Source organism: Electrophorus electricus, chromosome 11 (assembly GCF_041902795.1).
Source record: "Electrophorus electricus isolate QZ-2024a chromosome 11, ASM4190279v1, whole genome shotgun sequence".
Classification (NCBI taxonomy): domain Eukaryota; kingdom Metazoa; phylum Chordata; class Actinopteri; order Gymnotiformes; family Gymnotidae; genus Electrophorus; species Electrophorus electricus.
The window spans coordinates 27681408-27704000 of NC_137507.1; the positions used below are offsets into that span (position 1 = coordinate 27681408).

A 22593-nucleotide genomic window follows, 5' to 3' on the forward strand; every position below is an offset into this window, starting at 1 on the left:
CTTGGTTATGAAACCACTGGAGGGCGTATTGGTCTGCCCCCAGGGTCATTACTGTTGTACTCCAGGGGGTATTACTGTTGGCCAGCAGTGGATCTGCCAGTGAGTGTTTTCTATTGATGTAAGAACCTTTGTGTGCAAGGCAAAACTTTTAGTTAAAAACAGACAATATTTCACCTTATTTAGACCAACAAGTTCAAGTTCTTTAATCACAGTGTTATTCACAAACAGCCCCCTCCTTGTTCTGGTCTGCGGTCATGTTTGTAGCTCATGTTTCTTAATAACAGATCCTGGAATGCGGCTTTAATTAGCATCATCCATTAGACAAACCTCGCAATAGCACCCTAGAGGACGTCAAGAAGTGTCAGGTTAAAAATTGAAATGATAGTGGGTTTGTTTTGCAGGTTTCTCTGCCAAGTTCCAGTGGTTTAAACACACCAGTTGTCACAGTGAGGGAGGGAGGGGAGTCCGTCACCTCCACGGATGTCTTTATTCATGGAGTGTTCAGTAGCAGTGGATTACACTGTCTGGCTGCCGAGGGAAGCCGAACCTTCCAACTTCCTCTTTGTCAGAGTACCTTAGGACAAAAGCTATTGCTTCCATCACTCTAGAGTCTTCTCCTCCTCCCCTCTCCTCCTCCCCTCTCCTCTCCTCTCCTCTCCTCTCCTCCTCTCTCTGGCTACCTCGCCTGCTCCCATCTCCCATTTAGTTTATTGCAGTGTTCATATTTGGCCCAGCTGTGAGTCATCCATTATTCAGGCTTTATTTCTACTACAGGAGTCATTAGTACGGGGGGACACACACACACACACGCAGGCTTCCAACTGCCTCTCTTTCTCTAACCTATTCCCCATCTCCATTCTATCTTGCTTTTCCTTCCATCCATTTACACTCACAGTTTCCAGCCTGTCTGTGTGTCTGTGCTGCTTGCCTCTTTATGACAGGAGAAGGTATGATTGCTTTTGAATGACTGGGCACTAAAGCACAAGACAGCTGCTGTGTGTGTGTGTGTGTGTGTGTGTGTGTGTGTGTGTGTGTGTGTGTAGGGGACAGATTGTGTGTCTACAGGTACTGAGATGTTTATATATTTTATGTGCAGTTATTAATGTTGCCTGTTTTATCCCTTTAGCTTTACTTGTTTATATAACTATTTAATGGTAGAGTGTGTGTGTGTGTGTGTGTGTGTGTGTGTGTGTGTGTGTGTGTGTGTGTGTGTGTGTGTGTGTGTGTGTGTGTGTGTGTGTGTGTGTGTGTAATTTGACTGTGATTCTCCTGTGAGACTTGATAGGCTTGACCTTCTCAGTCAATCTTCCTGCATCACACACACACACACACACACACACACACACTCACATACTTTGATTCTCTCATTCTCTTTCCAAGCATGGTGGCTCTGACCTGTCTGTAATTTCACTGTTAGTCACACTTGTCAGCTAATCGGAATGCTGAATTGAGGAGACAACAGCTCCAGAAAAGACAGCCGTGCTGCAAGCCTACATCTGGTGAACTCTGCAGTGATATGAAATGCCATTAAGTTTCATGTATTCATATTTCATACCTGTTTCTTATAAATAGGCTTTTGCAATGAGACAAAAACCACATAGCAGGTAACACTGAGCTAAACCTCCGCAAGCATGTATCTCTTCGTTCCCTTTGCACGTCTCCTTATATTCACAGCAGCAACTGTGTCTTTTCTCCTGCAAAGACGTTACTGCTGGCCATAGTTTATCAAACGAACACACAAATCTTTAAACTCCATACTTTAAGAAGCCATGTTTTGCACGAACAGCATCGCTGTGACCCACTCAAGTGCATCAACTCGTCACCCAGAAGAAGGTAAAGGCACCTAATGTGCATGTTAGCAATCGCTTCTGCGATTGGAGGAGGGCTCTCTCCTGGATGCCTCTGAGCTCCAGCGGCCTGGTCAACTCTAACCTGCTTAGAGCTGTGCAATAGTATTGTGCAATAATAAACAGCCTAACCACGAAAACGAACCTGGAAAAAAAAAAAAACCCTTCACGTTAAACACATTTTGTGTCCACATCATGTCTCGTGTTCACGATCTACAAAACGGTTTGCACTCATCTTGTGCCGTGTGCATTGGTGAAAACGAAGACAGGATTACAAAGCGCATCCACGTAGAAACACGGCACATAACACCTGTTGGGGCTTTAATGAAATGCAGACAACAGTCGAGGGAACCGTTCACTCAATTAAGCCATTAAAAAAGTGTGTGTGTGTGTGTGTGGGGGGGGGGGGCTCTTTAAGAGTTGTGATCTAATCCTACTTATTACCAGATTTTTAAAATATACCAGTAATGTAATTACTGCCTTTTCTGTAATTTTATCAGAACCATCTTTATCACGTAAAATGCCGGTACGAGGGGTGCAAATTTGTTTGGGGACGTGGCAGACCAAAGTTGGGATGCAACGATCACTACATAACAAATGATATGTCTGGTAAGGGCAGACAGATGATGTTCAGTGGTGAGAAATGAGCATATCAGAACCACTGACAATGGTGCCGTGCGATGGAGCTTAACCTGTGGGCTGCTGAGTTAAGGGTTCACACACAGTGGTTCTCGAATAAGAGCACAGGAAAGGCATATATTACTGAGAACGTTTTTGGACATTCCTCTTCAATAAAACCATGTTTTCAGAAGCTTAAACAGATTAACTGTGTGAGGTGCAGTAACAACCTAAACTAGAGAATTTAAGCTTCGTGCATCATTAATTAAACATTAAAGCTAACAAATTAGATATCAAAGCACCAAAACTGGAATGCAGCTAACGGCCCTGTATTGCACTGCCACACTATTGCATTGTATACAGCAGTGTATATGTATTGTATCTGTATATGTATTGTTCTGTACACATATTGCACTCTGTTTCACTGTATCATTCCATGACTGTTCATTAACTGCACATGTACATTTTTTGGCTTGCTATAGAAGCCTTCCATCTTAAGTAGTTAGCTCCTAAGAGAGTATACATCTGCTTTTTATTGAGTTATAAACATCTTTCATTTTTGTTTGGCCGGAGATGCCATTTCTGTTTGCATTAGGCTGTTGTGTATAATATGTTAACACTGCCTGGCACCAACTAAATTGCAAAGTATGCAACATTAAACATCAGAGCCAGTCACCAGTGCTACCGTACTTATTAGTGAAACGCCCCCTGCGATGAGAACCGTGAAACCTGGGACATTACTTTTGGAGAGGGACGTTGAAGTTAGCTAGCTTTCCCGTTACAAAATGACAATAGTCTGTGCCCAAGACTCATTAGCGTACAGTGAAATGTACCATTAGCTTGTTAACAATTCAAAAATATTTTGGCACATTGATTCTAACTGACATTTAACATTACGCAGACGTAGTAAGTTAATCAGAACTCTCTGAAGTTATTCACATCGTCTCTTTTTTGTCTCTTCAGAGATAAGAACCTACCTTTTCATTTTTTCAAATTTCTTTTTGGCCTGATGTTCATTTCCCACTCTTGTTTTGACAATGGAGTGATTGACATATTTGGAAGTGGTGATCAGTGGAATACGTCTACATTCTCATAAAACAGAAACGGCTAGGCTTGGTGGAAAACACGCGATGGCCGTGTAGCCGTCACACGTGTAACGCTACTTCCCAACAGTGAGCGCGGAGCTGAGACCTCAGTCGCGCCTAGAACGCTGTAGAAACTGGCTTCGGGTCAGTGAGACATGAGGAAGGCTGGCATGTGGCAGGGCTCCATCAGGTACAGTCTCTGAGCACAGGTCAGTTCTAGATCAGCGGTGTTGATATGTTTCACAGTGGACAAAATGTGAAAATTAGAGCTTGTCTTTAGGAGATGGTTGTGCGAGCCCCTGTTGAACTGTGAACGAGGATATGAAAGATGCCGTCCAGGCTGATGGTGAAAGCACATGCACTATGGAAACATTTGATAGCCTGTTAGGCTGTTTCACCCACAGCTGGCCTGTCGCTCAAACGCCACTCTGATGGGCTTCAGTGGAGATCGTGCAGTGTGTAATGTGTTGTTGGTGTTTGATGTGCTGATTGGTTAAAGGAGTTTGTTGTGGGAGGAAGTTGATCTTCTTACCTGTTTTCCCTCTCCAATGGCATGTAAAGAAACGCTTTGAATGTTTGATGTTTCACCTTCAAGGAATAGAGAGCAAATAGAAAGAGGAAAAAATCTCCCTCCCTCTCTCCCCCCTCTCTCTCTGTCACTCTCTCTCTCTGTCTCTCTCTCTGTCTCTCTCTCCCTCTCTCTCTCTCTCTGCCTCTTTCTCTCTCTCTTTGAAAGACATCAGACCTCAGTTTGATCTGTGTTTTTTATCACTGTGGTTATTGGACATGGCAGGTGTGTGTGTGTGTGTGTGTGTGTGTGTGTGTGTGAGAGAGAGAGAGAGAGAGAGAGAGAGAGAGAGAGATGAGGCAGAATAAGATCTTCTCATGGTTGGCATGCTGGCAGACTGGGGGGTCAAAGGATTTCTGGATGAAAGCAGTTCAGGCTTCACTACAGAGAGCCCCCACCTCACCTACCCCACAAACACCCCCATCTCACCCCCCACAAACACCCCCACCTCACCTACCCCACAAACACCCCCACCTCACCTACCCTACAAACACCTAGCACAAACATCCTTCTTTTCCTCTCCCATAGCTGTGCTACGTTCATTCCGTTCTCTCTTTTCCTGTTTCTCTATTCACTTCTCTATTCACCCCCATCTTTATCCCCAGTCCTCTATTCACATGCACTCCTTTCTCTCTCTCTCTCTCTCTCTCTCTCTCTCTCTCTCTCTCTCTCTCGCTCTCTCTTGCTCTCTCTCTCTCTTCATTAAGGTCCCTATTCTAGTCAGCCACCGTAGCAGTGTAGCTGCCCACGAACGCAATAAGCCTTACACTTACACGTAGACCCCCCCCCCCATGTGCTGCCCAGTGGCTCAGTGGTCCAGCGTTAGTCCTATCACTGGGCGATTGCTGGTCCAGTCCCTGGAGTGACCAAAGCCAACCCTGGGTGGGAGTCTTCACTCTAGGTGGGTTGGACCTCCTCTCTCGCCTTCCCATTGGCGCTGACCAACGCGGGCAACATGCAGGTGTCGGTGGAGCTGAATGCCAGCGCTCCCGGAAGTTTGAAAATGTGGCGACTGGCTACATGTGTATTCACTGAATAAATTAGAGCAAACTGGGGTAAAAAATAAATAAATCCCAAAGAACAGGCACAAGCCTGTGCATAATTCCAGCAGTGCTTCAGGGCTGGCTTATCCTTGGGTCACTGCATGGACGTTGGACACACTGTTTAATTTGGCTATATAGGGTGTGTTATTCATTTGTACTAGGTGCTACTGGCTCTGCAGAAATGCTGCAACCCCTACATGAGCATTACAACCAATAGCAAGCACCTGCGCATGCATTCTTGGAGCATCCTGACCAATCACAGGTGGCCTTGGCGCCTCTTGTCAGATTTTCACAGCCATAAAATGGGAGACTGCATTGCAAAGTGGAACTTTAATGAATGCACCGTCCTGCCCGTATGTGATATACAGTTAAGCAATAACTGGAGTTCAGGAGAAGGACTCCAGTAACTCCTGCTCCCTGTATGAAATACATCCTCCATCCACAGCCACTGCGTCTCCTCCCGGCCCTCAGGAAGCATCTCCTCTCCGCCATGGAACTGAAGCCGTGCTCTGCAAAATTGGGAATTATATTAAATAATTATATTTAATAAAGGCTGCACAGCGCACAGTGAGTCATCCTAGGGACACTGAAATAGCCTTTTCTGCTGGATGGTGTTCTTCATGATCCGCCGAGAGGAGACCAGAGGAGGTGACGTGACCTGCTGTCTCTCCCGCTGACGCCCCTCACCTTCCTGCCCCATAACACTCACAAACTCCACGGAGAGCATTAGCACTTCCCACCAGTGGCCAAAATCAATATGGCCGGTGCACATGAACACTTTAACACACACGAGCACGTCACACACCCTCCGCGACCCCTCCTCGACTCAGCCTTGGGGGACGTGCCCTAGCAATTCCCATGGAGAAGGTGGAGAAACTAGGACTTCCTGTGAAGGAAGTGCCAGCTCTGAATCCCCCCTCTGCGCCGATGCCGAGAGCATTCTGAGCTGTTTGCTTCACCACTGCCTGGATTTCCAGCTCCAGAAGGCTCGGTAATTCTCACAGATCACGAGTGCACTGCAAGATTCGGGCTTCTACTTAGAAAGCCACTCTGATAAGCAGAGCTCACAGAATGCACTGACCTGCCTTCAGTAAAACTGCTGTGGGCATTTTTTTACATACCCGCCACTGCACTACTGAAGAAAATCATTTATTTCATAAAGTGAGATGTTTTTCTAGGTTCCTGGGTTTAAGCGTTCCCGTGCTGTAGGGAGGACCGGCAGCAGCTGGGGCTGTAGAAATTGTACAACATCCATTATTTATTTCTTTAAAATCAGAGCTCAGAGTGTTTCAAAGGCTGAACTCTAATGTAGGCATGTATTTGGGCTGAAACACACACACACGCACAGCCTGCATAAGTACAGATCCCATCTTAACCATCCAGAATGGAATGTTTTGATCTGTGTTTATGGGCTAGTCGTGGCTCAGAGGGCACACTCACCAATTTCCCAGCATGAAGTGGGTGTCTGGCTCCTCGGTGGAGAGGAATAAAGACTCTCAGGCATGAAGCTCCCCTTCCGTCCAAAGACCTTCACAGAAGCTCCAGCCGAAAATCGGCAACCTACAGAAACCCGTCTTAGTGCTCAAGGTTCTTCCCATTGGACCACACTGGAGGCCCAGAAGCTGCTCAGAAGTCAGAATGAGAGTCTTTTAATTCTCCCATGACAAAGCACAATGAAATCTTCATGGCCCGTCACTGACTGGGGTTCCTTAGGAGTGCATGGGCGTGTTAACATACATGAAATTGGTAGCGTGTGTCCGCCTGAGCGTTTTAGCAAGTGCATCAGTAAAAGTGTGCGTGTGTGTGCGCGCACATGTGTGTGTGTGTGTAAGTGTGTGTGTGTGTGTGTGTGTGTGTGTGTGTGTGTGTGTGTGTGAGGGAAAGAGGATGGAGGTTACAGCGCAGTCATTTACATATAAATGAGAGTAGCTGGTCACGTGGGCCTGACCCCATTAATTCAGATGGTCAGGCGCTCAGAGTGTGGTAGGTGCCGCTGGCGCACAGATTATACCCAAGCAGTCACCCTGCCTCACCCGGTGCGCATTTATGATGCGTTTCCTGGCTGACAGGAAGCCAGGAGTGCAAAGAGCATGGCACTGGCATTTGCTGTTTGTCACACTCCTACGTGGCACCAATCAAAGTAACATTTAAGCGGAAAACGCTTGCCTGCGTGCGTGGTTTTTTTTCCTTCTCCTGTTTTCGTGCCAAAATCATTATCTTAAGCTAGCACGGCAAAGAGTGTGCTGTTAACTCTGCTGTGCAATTATACACTGAATGCGTCGCGAGTCTCAGCACGCGTAAACAAAGGTTCTTTCAGTGTAATCTGGGTGTCGCCTCCCCTATACCAACGTCCTCCCCCCCCCCCGGCCCGCTGCCCTCCTCGACTGTCTGATGTCACATCCATCTGGCCCGAATTAGTTCTTTCCCCATCACGCCTGTCATATATGTGCAGCAGTGTTAACCGGACCACTGTAATCCGCTCCGACAGCTGCGGCGCTTTAATGCAAACACACATGCAGAAACCCCTGGTGAACGAGGGCGCGAGACGGAGAGAGAGAGAGAGAGAGAGAGAGAGAGAGAGAGAGAGAGAAGCTGCATGCACCGATGCTCTTGCTCCCTCGCGGACCTCTCCCACCACCTCTGAATCTGACTGCTTGGGTGTCATTTGAGTGTGTGCTTGAGTGTGTGTTTGAGTGTGTGCTTGATTGTTTTGTGTCATGGCAGCATGAGTCTGGCGCGCGAAATGAATGAGGCTTGGCGCTTTATTGGGGGGTGGGGAGTGACGTACTGAAGTTTGGGTATCGCTTAGGAACATTTGGCTTAAACAAAGGAAAAAACACAGAGAAACTTACATTCTACTCTGGAGAGAATCGCTACCGATGAAACATTTATTTCATAGCATTCCGGTGTCCTAGTTTTCTCCTTGTGCGCACCCGTCCTGCTTAAGGTGCACTGAGCGGCGGGAGCAAAGTGCGGGGTGGGGACGATAGGGTGGGGCTTTGGGCGGTGTGACTATGTCGGTGTCACCCGTAGTGGTAAAACCATATGGTTTCTGTTACAAGTGTTTGCATTTGGCAACATTTCTTGTATTACGAACAGCGCACGGCATGTCCTACATCAACTCAATCTCTGCACACTTGTGACCGTTCCGACGCCGAGACGTTTCCTTCTGATCGATAACGACCCGAGCTGCTGTTGGGGTGTGATCGCTCGACCCCTGCGCATTTGTTTAAGGCTGTCGTTTGCTGCTGGGCTAGTGGGTTCCGCACACTTGGATCCAGGTTCTGACTCATACTCGGACCCGTGTGCCAGTGCACGCTGACATTCTCCCGTAACGATCTCGTTCATTAATCAATCGCAGCTTTAGTACCGTCTAAATAAGACGTTTGGTCCTGGAGTTCGGAGTGTTACGGTCATGAGTGTGTGTGTGAGTGTGTGTGAGTGTGTGTGTGTGTGTGTGTGTGCATGAACTTGTGTGTGTGTGTGGGGGGGTCTTGAGGATCCCACTGTTCTTGGTTGCTGGCGCCGAAAGCCAGTGCTGCTTGGTTCAATTTGAGTTGTGGGCAGAGCAATCAATACGGCCATTAATTCTACTTAGTGGCGCTGCGCGGTACAAGCTCGGTCTGCAGTCCGCACAAAGGCCAGCGCGATTGAACGGCTGACCTTTCTTAGTCGCACTCCACCAGAGGAGCAGTGCGAACGTGCAGTGGCGCGATATGGAAATCAACCTGATACAAACGGTGAAATCGTCAGTGTTAAATGACCCCCCCCCACACACACACACAAAGTTGCTAATAGAAAGTTTAGTCAGACATGCATTATAAAAGGCTTCTGCGTAAGGAACTCCTCCGCGAGCGAGCAGAGAAGCTGCTCAAACTGTCCACATTCTTTGACAGGAGATGCTGCTCGGCGGTTTTGGCCCCGTTTTAAATAGCTGGTTGATTTTTGCATTCCCCGGGACCTCCCTTGTGTTTCTTTATCTGTCTCGCGCTGCGCTTATGTTGGTCTTTGTTTACCTCTTTCTCTCCATGTGTTTATCTTATTTATTTTTTAAAAAAAAGAGGCACAAGCCGCATTGCTAATTATCACGCCGTTCATGAGCTGAATCAGGGAGCGTTTGAGAGTTTGAACGGAACTAGGGGGTTAAGAACGCTGCCGTGTGCTGCGGGGGGGGGGGGGGGGGGGGATTGCTAATTGGTTATTCATCCAACTCCGGAGGACGCACACTGCTGAGGGAAGGTGTATAAACCGGCACAGGGATCTTAAATTCCACCTCTAACCACAGTGAGCATTATGGTTAGAGGCGTTCATACACAGGGACTCTGTAAACACACTGCTCATGCTGCACACGATGCTCTGTATACATTTATGTAGTGTCAAAGGCCTTTTACTGGTCCATATCTGCTTCTGTCATCAGTTATGGCAAGCAGCTACGAGTGGAATACAATGCACATTAGAGTAATTACACAGCACAAAGATTTATGTGTTTTGCGCATAAATTTGTGTCTTACGGCAGGTGGCTAATTTGTCACTACGACAGCTGTATCATCACCCTGATTATCGCCACAGCCGTGGAAACATCACACGACGCCATCCTCGTGCCCTGTACACGTAAGCACACGTGTCTCAACGATGTCTTTCAGTACATTAGCACACAGTGCCTTTGGCTCAGAAGAAAAGAAAGATGAGAGTTGGTCTTGTAACTTTGGGCTCTTCGTCGAATCTGTCTGAATGTTTGAAATAGTATCGTAACACAAAATACGCGTAGCACCACATCTTCCCCGCGGCCCTGAAGTTGGACTATGCGGTGAAGAGAAGGAAGATGAAGATATGTGAAAATATGAAGGTGTATAAGAAGATGAACCATCTCAGTAGAAGAGACTCGGGAGCCTCGCTGTTCATGTTTACATTAACGTTGGAAATGTTGCAAGATTTGGGCGGCTTGGATGGTGTTGCTTGAAAAAAAATGAAAGAATTGGGTGCATTTGAGTATTTAAAATATATTTAATAGAATTACAGAACTAATGGTATCCTTGGAGCATGCAATCCGTAGCGGTTATGTGTCATGCATATTTTTAAGTTGTGTGTTAAGATGGTGGTTAGGGAGATAGCTAAGTATGTAAGCATTTTAGAGCCCGCCTCGGAAAAGCTCTCGCATGCCTCAGTCTCTGTGTGTTCCTGTAGAATTCCCAGAGTTTTCCGGAGTGCCGCTGATTTTTGCTCCCATCATATTCAGATGCGCTTTGAATGAACAGGCACACGGGACTAGATCCACAACGGGTTTGGAGCTCCCCGCTGTCCGCAAGGACACAGCGGCGAAAAGGAGTCGTCGCGAACCACCACAGCTGTGACGTAGCGTTGATCGTCTGTGTCTGAAAGCCTAAAGCCTGTTTTGACGTGTTTGTGGGGGGCGTTGTGTAAGCACTATCCCGTTAGCACTGACGCTGACTTCCTGTCGCGGCCCCTTGTAGCCGCTGCTTCCCGTTGTGCCTGAACTCCCCCGTGCTGCACGAACTGTGACAACTCACTACAGGGAAGGCTTTCATCACCGCTGCCAAGGCAACAGCGCTACGGGCAACTGCGGAACTCACCTGCTGTTCCCTACTCTCGCTCTCTCACCTCCGTTTCATCTTTCCATTGGTCTCTCTTATTCTCCTCCATCCTCTAACCCCCCCCCCGCATCTTTCTTTGTTTATCTAAACACAGCCTGCTCCAGTTCTTTGTGCTGGAACTCTCAGAGACACGAGGCAGTGCAGTTTCCACCCCTTCACAGGGCAAGGGCGGGCTTAAGCCGTCCCTGCGCCCCACGGGACGATCACCTAATCAGCCCCGATTACATTTGATTACACTAGAGCTGTAAACCCGAGATCCCCTCTCTCTCAACGACCGCTTATTAGACGCGCAAGATGCAACCCCCCCCCGGCCCCCTTCACCAAACCGCTCTTCTTTCCCACATCGGAAAGTAAACAAATGCTAATGCGTCTTCCAGGAGCTGGAGCGCGTTCCCATCTGTCTCTCTGCTCCGTGACGCGCATTGCGCGTGCACAAAAAAGCCTCACGAGAGAGAGAGAGAGTGAGAGAGAGGGAGAGATAGCGAGAGAGAGACAGAGAGAAAGACACAGATGGAGAGAGACAGAGAAGGAGAGAGAGAGTGAGACAGACAGAGAGAGCGAGAGAGAGAAACAAACATCTGTCTAAACTGCAAAAAAAAGAGCAGCATAGCACTAAGATGGAGGGATGTAGAGTGAGGAGCTGACGGAGCAGTAGTTGGAGCTGTTGGGAACATTTATCTCTGTTCCGGGGAGTCCGGGTGTGCCGGGCCGGGCCTCGCTGGGTTAATGGAGTGACCGGTTCTGTAAGGGTGGTGTTGTGCAGATAACTGTGTGGATGGAGTTAGACCCCAAACCTCATCTGCCGTGTGCTCACATTGCATCTTATCATGTACTGAAAATCACAATTTCCTTCTGAAGCAGAGAATGTTTGTGAGCCTGTGTGTGTGTGTGTGTGTGTGTGTGTGTGTGTGTGTGTGTGTGTGTGTGTGTGTGTGTGCGCGCGTCTGTGTTTGCATGTGTGTCTGTGTGTTTATATATGTGCATGCATGCATGTAGGCATGTCTGTGAGTATGTCTTTGTGTATATATGTGTGTGTGTGTGTGTGTGTGTGTGTGTGCACTCTGATGCTTGGTGTTTTTTTTAAAAAGCTGCACTCACAGACCATGTTCTATAATGTACTGGTCTCATGCTTACACCCAGGATTAACCTCTCTCTCTCTCTCCCTCACAGATGACACGGCCGATTCAGGTTAAACCAGCTGACAGTGAAAGTCGTGGAGGTATACCTAACTCTATTACTCCCTCTCTCTCTCTCTCTCTCTCTCTCTCTCTCTCTCTCTCTCTCTTTCACCCTTTCTCTTCTTCTCTCTCTCTGCTTTCTTGCATGTGGGTTTTGTTCTAGCTCTCAATATTAGCCCTGACCCAAGTGAACCTGTTCTCTCTCTCTCTCTCTCTCGTTTTCTCTCTTTTGCCACCTCTCTTGCTCCCCCCCCCCCCCCTCCCCGGCGGCTGTTGTGGGATTTTTTCCTTTTGACTAAAGTGATTGCGTTTATTGAGTGGAGACGCGGGTGCGAGCCATGTCCTGGCCCTGCCGAGCCCATTACCATTAGACTGTAAATTAAAAAGTCATTAGAGCAGTGAGTGGGACCCAAGCCTGGGATTTCACAGCCTTGCCTGAGAGAGAGAGAGAGAGAGAGAGAGAGAGAGAGAGAGAGAGAGAGAGAGAGAGAGAGAGAGAGAGAGAGAGAGAGAGAGAGAGAGAGAGAGAGAGAGAGAGAGAGAGAGAGAGAGAGAGAGAGTGTGTGTGATGGGGAGAGACAACTGCACAGTGCACAGAGTGATCAATAGCATGGTAGAAACTTTTGCCAAGGTCCTTAACCGCTCTCTCTTTTTCTCACTTGTGTTCTCGTGTATCTGTGAGGTATTGTGTGTGTGTGTTTATACCTGTGTGAGAGTGCTCTTGAGTGTATTTGTGTGTTTTCAGCTCCTTTTTAAGGAGATGTTGTGAGTATGTAGTGAACTTAAGTGTTTCGGCGAGCTGTGGCAGGAAACTGTAAATTGTTTTTATAGTAATTATTAAAATATACTGCACAAGCCAACAGTGCTCTTATTAGGGGAAGAGGAGAAAGAATACTACTGTCCTCTGCTGTGTGTGTGTGTGTGTGTGTGTGTGTGTGTGTGTGTGCGCGTATGTGGGGGGGTGGGGGGAAATGGATGTGAGAATCAGGCAGTCAGTGTTAATTTAGCATAAAAGTCCCTTGACGTTTCTTAGACTCTCAGACCGCATTCCCTCTCATTGCATACAAGAGACACTGATCTAATTTCACATCCAACTACAGTGACTGACAGTTAGTAGATGTGAAGTCCCTGTGTGTGTGTGTGTGTGTGTGTGTGTGTGTGTGTGTGTGTGTGTGTGTGTGTGTGCATGCAGATGCATCACTGCCCCGTTTTCTATGCATGTCCGTGTGAGTCACCCTGCTGAACACACACTCTTAAGTGTGTTTCTCTGCTGAACACACACTCTTAAGTGTGTTTCCCTGCTGAACACACACTCTTAAGTGTGTTTCTCTGCTGAACACACACTCTTAAGTGTGTTTCCCTGCTGAACACACACTCTAAGTGTGTTTCCCTGCTGAACACACACTCTAAGTGTGTTTCCCTGCTGAACACACACTCTTAAGTGTGTTTCCCTGCTGAACACACACTCTTAAGTGTGTTTCCCTGCTGAACACACACTCTTAAGTGTGTTTCCCTGCTGAACACACACTCTTAAGTGTGTTTCCCTGCGGAACACACACTCTTAAGTGTGTTTCTCTGCTGAACACACACTCTTAAGTGTGTTTCCCTGCTGAACACACACTCTAAGTGTTTCCCTGCTGAACACACACTCTAAGTGTGTTTCCCTGCTGAACACACACTCTTAAGTGTGTTTCCCTGCTGAACACACACTCTTAAGTGTGTTTCCCCGCGGAACACACACTCTTAAGTGTGTTTCCCTGCGGAACACACACTCTTAAGTGTGTTTCTCTGCTGAACACACACTCTTAAGTGTGTTTCCCTGCAGAACACACACTCTTAAGTGTGTTTCTCTGCTGAACACACACTCTTAAGTGTGATTCTCTGCTGAACACACACTCTTAAGTGTGTTTCCCTGCTGAACACACACTCTTAAGTGTGTTTCTCTGCGGAACACACACTCTTAAGTGTGTTTCTCTGCTGAACACACACTCTTAAGTGTGTTTCTCTGCTGTGGCCTTTGCACATATCACTCTTCTTCTCCACCCAGGTCAGTTTCTCTGTGCTGACGACAGAGACCAGCTTTCCCTCTGCTACCCCTGGTCTCCACTGCTGAAACACAACCAAAGATTTGCTTGCATGCTGTGACCTGAGCACCACGCGCTTACGCCACCCCGAGCTTGTAATAGCCTGCAGGCAGAAAAACAACAGGGTTTATCTACTATCACTGAAATGGTGCCCTTGAAAACTTGGACCAGTGAAATGATGCATCCACTACAAGGGCACCAACAGCACTGGTGGGGAAACGTGAGAGCAGGCGGAGTACAGGAGAACAAGCAGAGAAACAGGAGAACAAGCAGAGAAATGGGGACAGAAGAAGAATTTCCACATTATTTACTCAGATTCACAGGACATCTACTTAATAGATGCATCCATGTGTGCATATGCACACACATACACGCACACACACACACACACACTCGCACACACGCACACGCAAACACACACACACACACACACACACACACACACACACACACACACTACTTTAGTTTTATACTTATTCAGTAACAAAGTAATCTTAAACCCTAACCATAAAACATTCATTTAGGCATAACTTTAACAATTTATGTTTAATGCTGAATCTTTTATTTTTTTTGTATTACTTTTATTTAAAATAAGTTTGTCTTTTAGTGGTTGATCGATTAATTTTTTAGATAATCAGGGTCAGCCATTTTTATTGTTTTCTTTTTAAAAGAAATGTAGTTTTTTGATTCCTTGTTGGGTATTTACTTGACACATTTTTTTATTTAAATTAAGTTCACTGCAGATAAAATCCATGTAATTGAAATAACAAATGAGAAAACAGAGACATTGAAGACATAACAAATTTATCAACTTGAATGTTAAATTAATGTTCATTTTAAAATGAACAACACAAAATCAGCCTTATTATTATGGTCCAACGGTCTCCCAACGCTCGGAACATCAGCCAACCACTAGTGTCTGTAAATGTACCCTCAAACATTTTAGACATTCTTGTTTTTACTAGTACACACACACACACACACACACACACACACACACACACACAGGAAGGCGGGTGGCCTAAGCTCTCTGTCTCCAAGCCAGACTCCCTCTCTTTGCTCCATCATAAACGATGTTCATCCCTCACCTGCCAGGATGGCGCGATAGCTCTGGAATACCAAGTGCTCCTCTGCAGTCCAGACAAAAGAGCCCCCCCCCAGCTGCGGCGCCAGCAGCCATAGAGTCAGCCATCTAAAGGGGCTTCCGTGTGTTTGATGTCTCTGCAATGGGGTGGAACCGGCATGACCGGCGCGGGCTCCGCTCATGGGGAGCTCCGCCAGCAGTCAACTCCACCGACCTCTCTGCTGAAGTGGCCATGGGGGGCAGCACAATGCCGCGCGCCGCCCAGACCCGCAGGGTTACGTAAACGTGTGCCGAATCCGCTCCCGCCACTATGACCTCCGAATGTGCTAGGGTTTATCTTATCTCGGGATGGAAGTGCTAGCATACTGCTAACGCGCAGGCTCATGGCGGTACTGGGAAGACAGACCGTGTAATTAGGCGTGAGCAGAATGCGCATGTGCTGTCAGCAGAGCATACCGGAGAACGCCGTTACCAGACTAGCCAAAAGTTACATCCGTTGCTAAATGACGCGTGGCTGGAGCTTCTAGGAGCACTTAGCTGTCTTGGAAATGGGCCTAAATTTAGCTCTTTAGACGAATCCAAGTGTTAAGTCTCCATTACATGGTAACAATAATTTTTAACCCTTAGCCATAGTAGGGGGGAAACAGTATTAGGCTAACACAGAGAGGCTTTATTTTCAGAGGTGGTTAAACAAATCCGGAGGGATGGAGTGAGTGATATGGGCAGCGTGAGAGAAAGTTGGAAAACATTGAGATACTCTTTCCGTGATCCGCAGTGTTCATCTCAAATATGGCACTTTTAGACAGGTGTGTGTATGCGTATCGATTCTTTAATTCTTTTATTTCTTAACCCCAGTTCTCTCCCAATGTTGGTCATCTTCCTTTCTGCCCACTGGCTCCAAGTCCCTCCATCAGTTGGGAGGGTGGAGGCTCGCACATGTAGATATGTCTAAGCGCCACTAGAGCATCAACTGGATGGCTGAAACACACTGGGAGGACAACAGAAACCACCAGGTTAGCACCATGTTGAGTGAGGGGTGGAGGAGGAAGCCATCCAACCCACCACGCGAGCAAGGCCAATTACCCTGTCTTGGACCTCCCAGCCAGAGACGCTGCTGGGATCCCCCGGGGACTGAACCGGCAATCACCCAATGAGAGGGCCAGCACTTAGAGCGCCGAGACACCAGGCTAAGTTCTGCTATGAAATATTTAGTTTGTTTCTTTTTTGCCTCTGGCCCTGATTCTGCTTAGTACTGATGACTGAGATCAATATTTGAAAATCCAGTATAGATCATCTATGCAGGCTGTTATGGAGTCCATGTAATGTCTAGCAGAAAGGTGGGAAAGAAAGCTTTGAGGAGGTAATGTTGAAATATTAGACACGTTATCTCGGTTGATTCCAGAAATGCAAATGAACAAAATGAATATTCTACTTGTGTAATGAAGATGACACTTATTTGCTGAAATGCAACCGAATTCATTCCGGCCAAATGACGCTATTGTGATTAGCAATAAATGGACGGTATCGGTTCAGTAAACCCGCCGGTTCACGTTAGCTTTGCGCTGCTGCTGTCTGGGTTTGCGTCTTTCAATGAACTGCCCCTTGATTCTGCCCACGCCTGCCGCGTGCTCCGGGTTGAGTACAAAGACATGCACACCGCAGCCCCCGATGCTGTACCGTGCCGCCGGGCTAATGGTGCGCTCGCCCGGGCTTTGTACCGTGGTTAAATCTCTGTGGCGATCTCTCCGATCCTTGCCAATGGCAACGAGAAGCCCACGTGTTGCCCTCGACAAGAACGCGCTTAACCCAAGGTGGTCCAGGAAGACTGTCCCCGCGGCTCGTATTTGGGAGCTTCGTGGCGGAACGCAGCGTTGTCGCAGCCTTGGACGGGTTCTGGAGTTTGGCTTTGTTAAACATATGTTTCTTGATCTGCAATCAGTAGCCTGGCTTCCATATTAGCATATTAGCAGAAAGACTCGTTACGGTTTGACCTTTCCGTGTGGTACTGATCGTTAACAAAATGCCTCATACATTATAAAAAGCCTGCGTGGCCCTCTGTGCTTATAAAAGACAATAGCATTGATTGGATTTATAATGGATGGTGTTCGTTTACGATGGATGTAGGTTTGCATTAACCATGTTTGCAGCTGTGTGTGTGTGCTGCTCGCGTGTGCGTGTGTGTGTGTTGTGTGCTACTATACGGAGCTTTTGTTACCAGCTCACAGGGTCATTGTGTCTACAGTGAAATTACTGCAATCACTCCAACCTGGCAACACCCACTTATAATCAGCATGGCTTATCCTCTGAGGTCAGAGACAATAGTGGCCAAGGTTGCCAGATTGAAAATGTTTTAATGGCCCAATCAGAGCAGGATAACCGGCACGGTTTGCCTGCAAGGGTATGTCAGACACCATAACAACACCAGAGTTATCACTTTAACATACAGCCTGCTGTAGCCTACTTTTAATAAGCTAAATATTCTGGACCAAGTTGAAGTAACCAGAAGTATGACGGAAACCTCCAAAGGACTGTACAGGTTTGTTTATCAAAATGCCTGTCAAGTATCTCAAGAGACCACGCATGAGTTATGTGCCAACCTGGCTGGTAAAATTAGAACTAATCTTAGATGTGTGAACACAGAAGAGGCTGTTGACTGGTATGAGTCATCACCAGGAGGGAGGCAATTACAGAGACTTCAGTCTTCAGTGTGCTATCGCATGGAAACTCTGTTAATAGCCAGTGTGGTTCACTTATGAAATCCAGTCTTCTTATACTATGCACTTTACATCCACGTCTTCCAGAAAAGGAGAGAGCAGACAGAGAAAGACCAAGAGAGAGACAGAGAGAGAGAGAGAGAGAGAGAGAAAGAGAGCGAGAGGAGAAAACAACAGGAGGCAGGAGAGCCTGGGACAGGACGGGGACAGTGGACGTGGAGCTGCTGGGTTTGTGCTGACCCGTGAGCGTGTTCTCAAACCCAGTCTCCATGAGAGACTTCGTCCGCCGGCTGGCCAGGACCCAGCTCTCCATAGTCTCTCCTTTTCACTCCAGATCAGGTGATCTCCTGGAAACATCGCAGATGAGGATATTCAAGTTTTTAACCTTGATTTTATGTGTGTGTGTGTGTGTATATATATATATATATATATATATATAAAATAAGGAGAACAAGATGAGATCACAGCAAAACAGGACAGAATGAAAATGATGGCAAAACAGAAACACAGATACCGCATCCATTACGACGACGTGACGAAATCGCACGTGTTCAAAAGCCGACACTTCCGTTGGCAGTGCTCACCCAGAGGAGCTTGGATGGCTCCTGCCAGGAACCGCTGCGACGTGTCCGCAACCAGATCCCTCGCCATCAGCCGAGGAGACGTACCAAAGGATGTGGCCATAACCGCTCCGTGACATCTGCGGCCCTGCACTGTGAACTACGCCCGTTATACAGCGAGATCTTCGTGGTGGGGTTGGAGGCTACCATCCAGGCTGTCGTACAGCGATCTGATGAGCAGAATCCAACGACATCCCCGGTGCTGCACGCACTCCTGCGTTACTGTAATGAAGTCCCGACAAGAAAGTTGACTGGAGAATTGATTTCCTGCTCTCAGATGCAAAACGTGACCTTTAGGAAAACAGCTCCGCGTTTACTGAGTTCGATATGAGTTTTAAGTTTATCAGCATTCCAAATAGCAAGAGGTTTGAAGAAACGGACTCGCTCAACGTAAGGTCTGCCGAAAGTCCAAATTAGCATGGAAATGTCACCAGGCTGTATTTCTTTTTTTACACCACTACATTGTAGTTTTTCGCATTATTGATCTTAATTAAACATTTATACAACTTGACACAGTTTTGCTGGAAAACAAAGCTAGAATTACTTATCCCCTTGGGAGATATTTCTGCTTCTGTGGTGCGCTGGGCAGGGTTGTGGTGACACACTGGCAAATGTCACACATACACACAACACGTACCGATGGCGATGCGCCATGTTATTACAGTGCACGTTCATGTGCTGTTTAGGAAACGCTTTCTCAGCTGTCAGCCTCCCTCAGAACTCAATCCTCCTCAGGACTCAATCCTCCTCCTCTTCTCCACAGTTCTTCAGGACTCGCTGGCTTGGTGGGTGCATGGGAGTCTCAGATCCACAGTCACTCAGACCGATGACTCCAATTCCGAATCTGTATTCGTTTGCACACAACACTGACAGCGAAGGAGGCGGATGGCCAGTCAGGCTACGGACGGGTTGTTGTTGTTGTTGTTGTTGATTGCTTTAGGTGTATTAAAGGGATCATGTTTTGTGTACAGTCTTAACTACGTACACGGTGTCCAACGGTCAGCCTTCCGTCTGGGCTCCGTCTGCGGTGAAGAGCAACGTCAGCTGAAACGTTTACGTGCGCTAAAGCGGAGTGTTTCGGTAAGATGACACCGGTCATCCCTCTCGGAAAAGCCCAGCTCCAGGTTGTTAGCTGGGTCTCTGGACAGATCACCTCGCACTTTAATGCTGCAATTAAACAAACCTTAATGTTCTCCGCGATCGATTTACAAGCGAGGACACAGGGATGCTCACGTCGCGGGTCAGGTCGCCTCAGGGCTTCTTGTCCTGCCCTCCTGCCTACCCTCCTTGTATTTTGAACTCTGTCTGTCTTACTTATTTTTCAGAGGTTTGCTTGACAGGGTCAGCCGGCCACATCAGGGTCAAAGTGCTCGCGCTTCTCCCCCGATTGACACACTAACGGCAACACAAAGCGAGCTGGCGTCAGCGGGACAGCATCAGCTGGGCTGCGCGGCGAGACTTCCCCACAGGGACGTTACCGTCACACAAACACCGTCGTTTCCATCTCAAAGTCTCGTTGCAGTTCTCAGTATCATCTCCAGGTTTAAAAGCCCAAGTTTGTGGAGTCAAAGTCAGATTGATTTCTGGAGCGCTTTCTACAACAGCCTTTCTCACAAAGCAGCTTTACACATGTCCGAGTCCCAGCCCCCGCTGAGCGGGTGGAAGCCGACAGTAGCACGGAAAACTTCCTAAGAGCAGGAGGTGGAATTCTTGAGAGGAACCGAGACTCAAAGGGGGAGACAGCCTCCTCTGATGAACCCTGGACACTGCAATAACATTAGAAACAACAGAGACCAAAAGAGGCAACAATAACATGTTGGTTGTAGCTTCTTCCTGGAAGTATAGATGGTTTATATTTGGTTGAATGAATTGGTTGTGGCTTGTGCCCTTAAATACACACGACGCCCATGTTTGTACGTCTAATTCTGACTCTCTGAGTGCAAGATTTAAAGTGCTTTACACAACATTATTAATGCCTGGAGTTCATAGCTTGTTTTCTTGGACTGGGATTTCAGCAGATTTTGCAATGACCTGTTGTGGGATGTTTGTGTGTGTGTGTGTGTGTGTGTGTGTGTGTGTGTGTGCCTGCGTGCTTCCACAGCACCTGTGTTGGAAGCTTTTTTTCTGACGTGCACTATCTGCATAATTTATCCCGTGCTGTGATCCATGCGCGGCTGCGGTCCCGGATTTCATTCTCGGTGCTGCAGCGGCGTTAGCGAGGGTAAACATCGCCTGGAACACGGCTGACATTTTGACGCTTCTGTTTGGTAACTGAAATGACAGGGATGCCGTGCAGTGTGATGTGGCTCCATGACGTCCCCCTCTTGTGTGTGTGTGTGTGTGCATGTGTCAGTCATGGTTTGGGTTAGGTTGGCTTTATTCTTGGGATTTCATGTACCTCATTCACCTCCAGGCCTTTCAAAGCCTTTTATTAAGGTTTGAATCCAGGCAAATGACTTCTGTCTCTCTCCTCTCTCCCTGGCTCTCTCCCCGACGCCGTGGAGCTCACTGAGTGCAGTATGTTTTTTACTCCCCGTCTTTTTGGCCCTTCCATTCTCTGACGTGACATTTACGACTGTGGCGTTATTTGTTTATTAGCCGCGTATTTAGATGAATCGAGCTGGGTCGTCTTTGATTTCACCAGATCAAGGTTTCCATATTTATGGAAATGATTTTCGATTGTAGAATTTTTCTGCAAGGAGTGGACTTTGATCTCCCAAGGAAGGTCTGTTTTATTGATGTATGCAAATGAGGTGGAGAGAAGTAAGAAACTCCGCCCCGGCCAGACGCCGTCCGGGAGAGAGCGCGCCACGCGGAAAGGGCCCTCGCCCTCCACGCCCATACAAGGAGTGGCCGGACCAGCAGTAAGCCGGGCGAGGCGCAGAGACTTGGGGCGTTCTGCACCGCTGACCCCTGTGTCGCAGGGAAGTCTGGGCGCTGTAGCCAAAACAACAGCTGGAACGTGCTGAGCGTTCGGACGCTCACGGTTAGACGCAGGAGTCAGGCTGGGTTGTGTGTTTCGTAGGCTACACTCTGTGCTTGTATCGACCCGACGCAACCCGAGGTGCAGCAGGAGGAGCGCGGCTGATGTAACGCGACAGCGTTGCTTGAAATATAACTTGAAGTTTGTGGCGTATTGTTCTGTTGTCACGGTAAGCACTTGCTTGGGTAAACATTGTTTGTTGATATGAAAGTGCCAGAACAGCAGCAGACTTTGTTTAGCAGCTTACGCAGGCGTGCCGTCCCCGCCGTGCCGGAGAAAACACACAGCAGCGAACCGCCATCACCCCAAAAGCAAACAAAAGCTGCGTTGGCCCTGCCGTGGGGTTTCCTAGCCCACAGGGGCCCCGCTCGGCCCAAAGTCCGACGCTGCATTTGACCAAGGCGCAAACCCAAGGGCCGGAGGCCTCCTCGCTGATGCTCGCATGCCGTCCTTTGTAGGACCACTATTTAACACAATTCCCCGAAGAATGGAGGAGATTCAGACTGGGGCGTCGAGGCGGGGGGGGGGGGGGGGGGGGGGTGTACACAGGAACCCTGAAATATGAACCTGCTGCTAAAAATGATGGAGCGTGTTTGTTTTTTTTTCCCCTTGGCTGTGTTAGTGCATCAGCTCACTCAGAACCTCTCTTTCGTTTACAGCTGTCTTCTTTCTCTTCCTCCCTCACTCTCTCTCTTTCTCTCTCACTGTCTTTCTTTCTTCCCCTCTCTGTCATTCCGCTTCACAACTGGAAGCCGTTACTTCTCACTGTCGTAGGGTTGGAGTCTGAATATAACCTTTTCTTGATTATATTTGCACGGGCTAGCCGCTTCGTGTGCATCCGTTTCCGAGCAGAGCCAGCCCCTGCGTTGAAATCAGCACAGGGTGCATTTGACCCAGCAGAGAGAACGCAGGCGCGCTGGTCTCCCGGGAGTCCTTGGTGACTGGATCCAGCGCTGCGCACACTGCACTGAACCTTGAAAACCACTCAGCCAGTGAGATGGCCGCGTGAGCATTTCAGGACCCTGGCCAGCTCCAAGTCCATTTGCGGTGAAGTTCCACTCAGGCAATAATAACACAGATGCCTGCGCACTGTTCAGGACTCTGGCCCGCACCAGGGCCATTCAGACTTCAAAAAAAGGAGATAATGTGTTTGTGTG

General features: G+C 47.8%; 1 protein-coding gene across 3 annotated transcripts in view; it reads left to right on the forward strand.

Moving 5' to 3' along the window:
- The window catches only part of LOC113591058 (CUGBP Elav-like family member 5), a 104443-nt gene that overhangs the window by 38160 nt on the left and 43690 nt on the right, over positions 1-22593 (forward strand). For all 3 annotated transcript variants that reach the window (XM_081722684.1, XM_081722683.1, XM_081722685.1), the window contains exon 3: positions 11944-11992. In XM_081722684.1, the coding sequence (XP_081578810.1) occupies positions 11944-11992 (49 nt within the window). The remainder of the gene's footprint in view (positions 1-11943; positions 11993-22593) is intronic.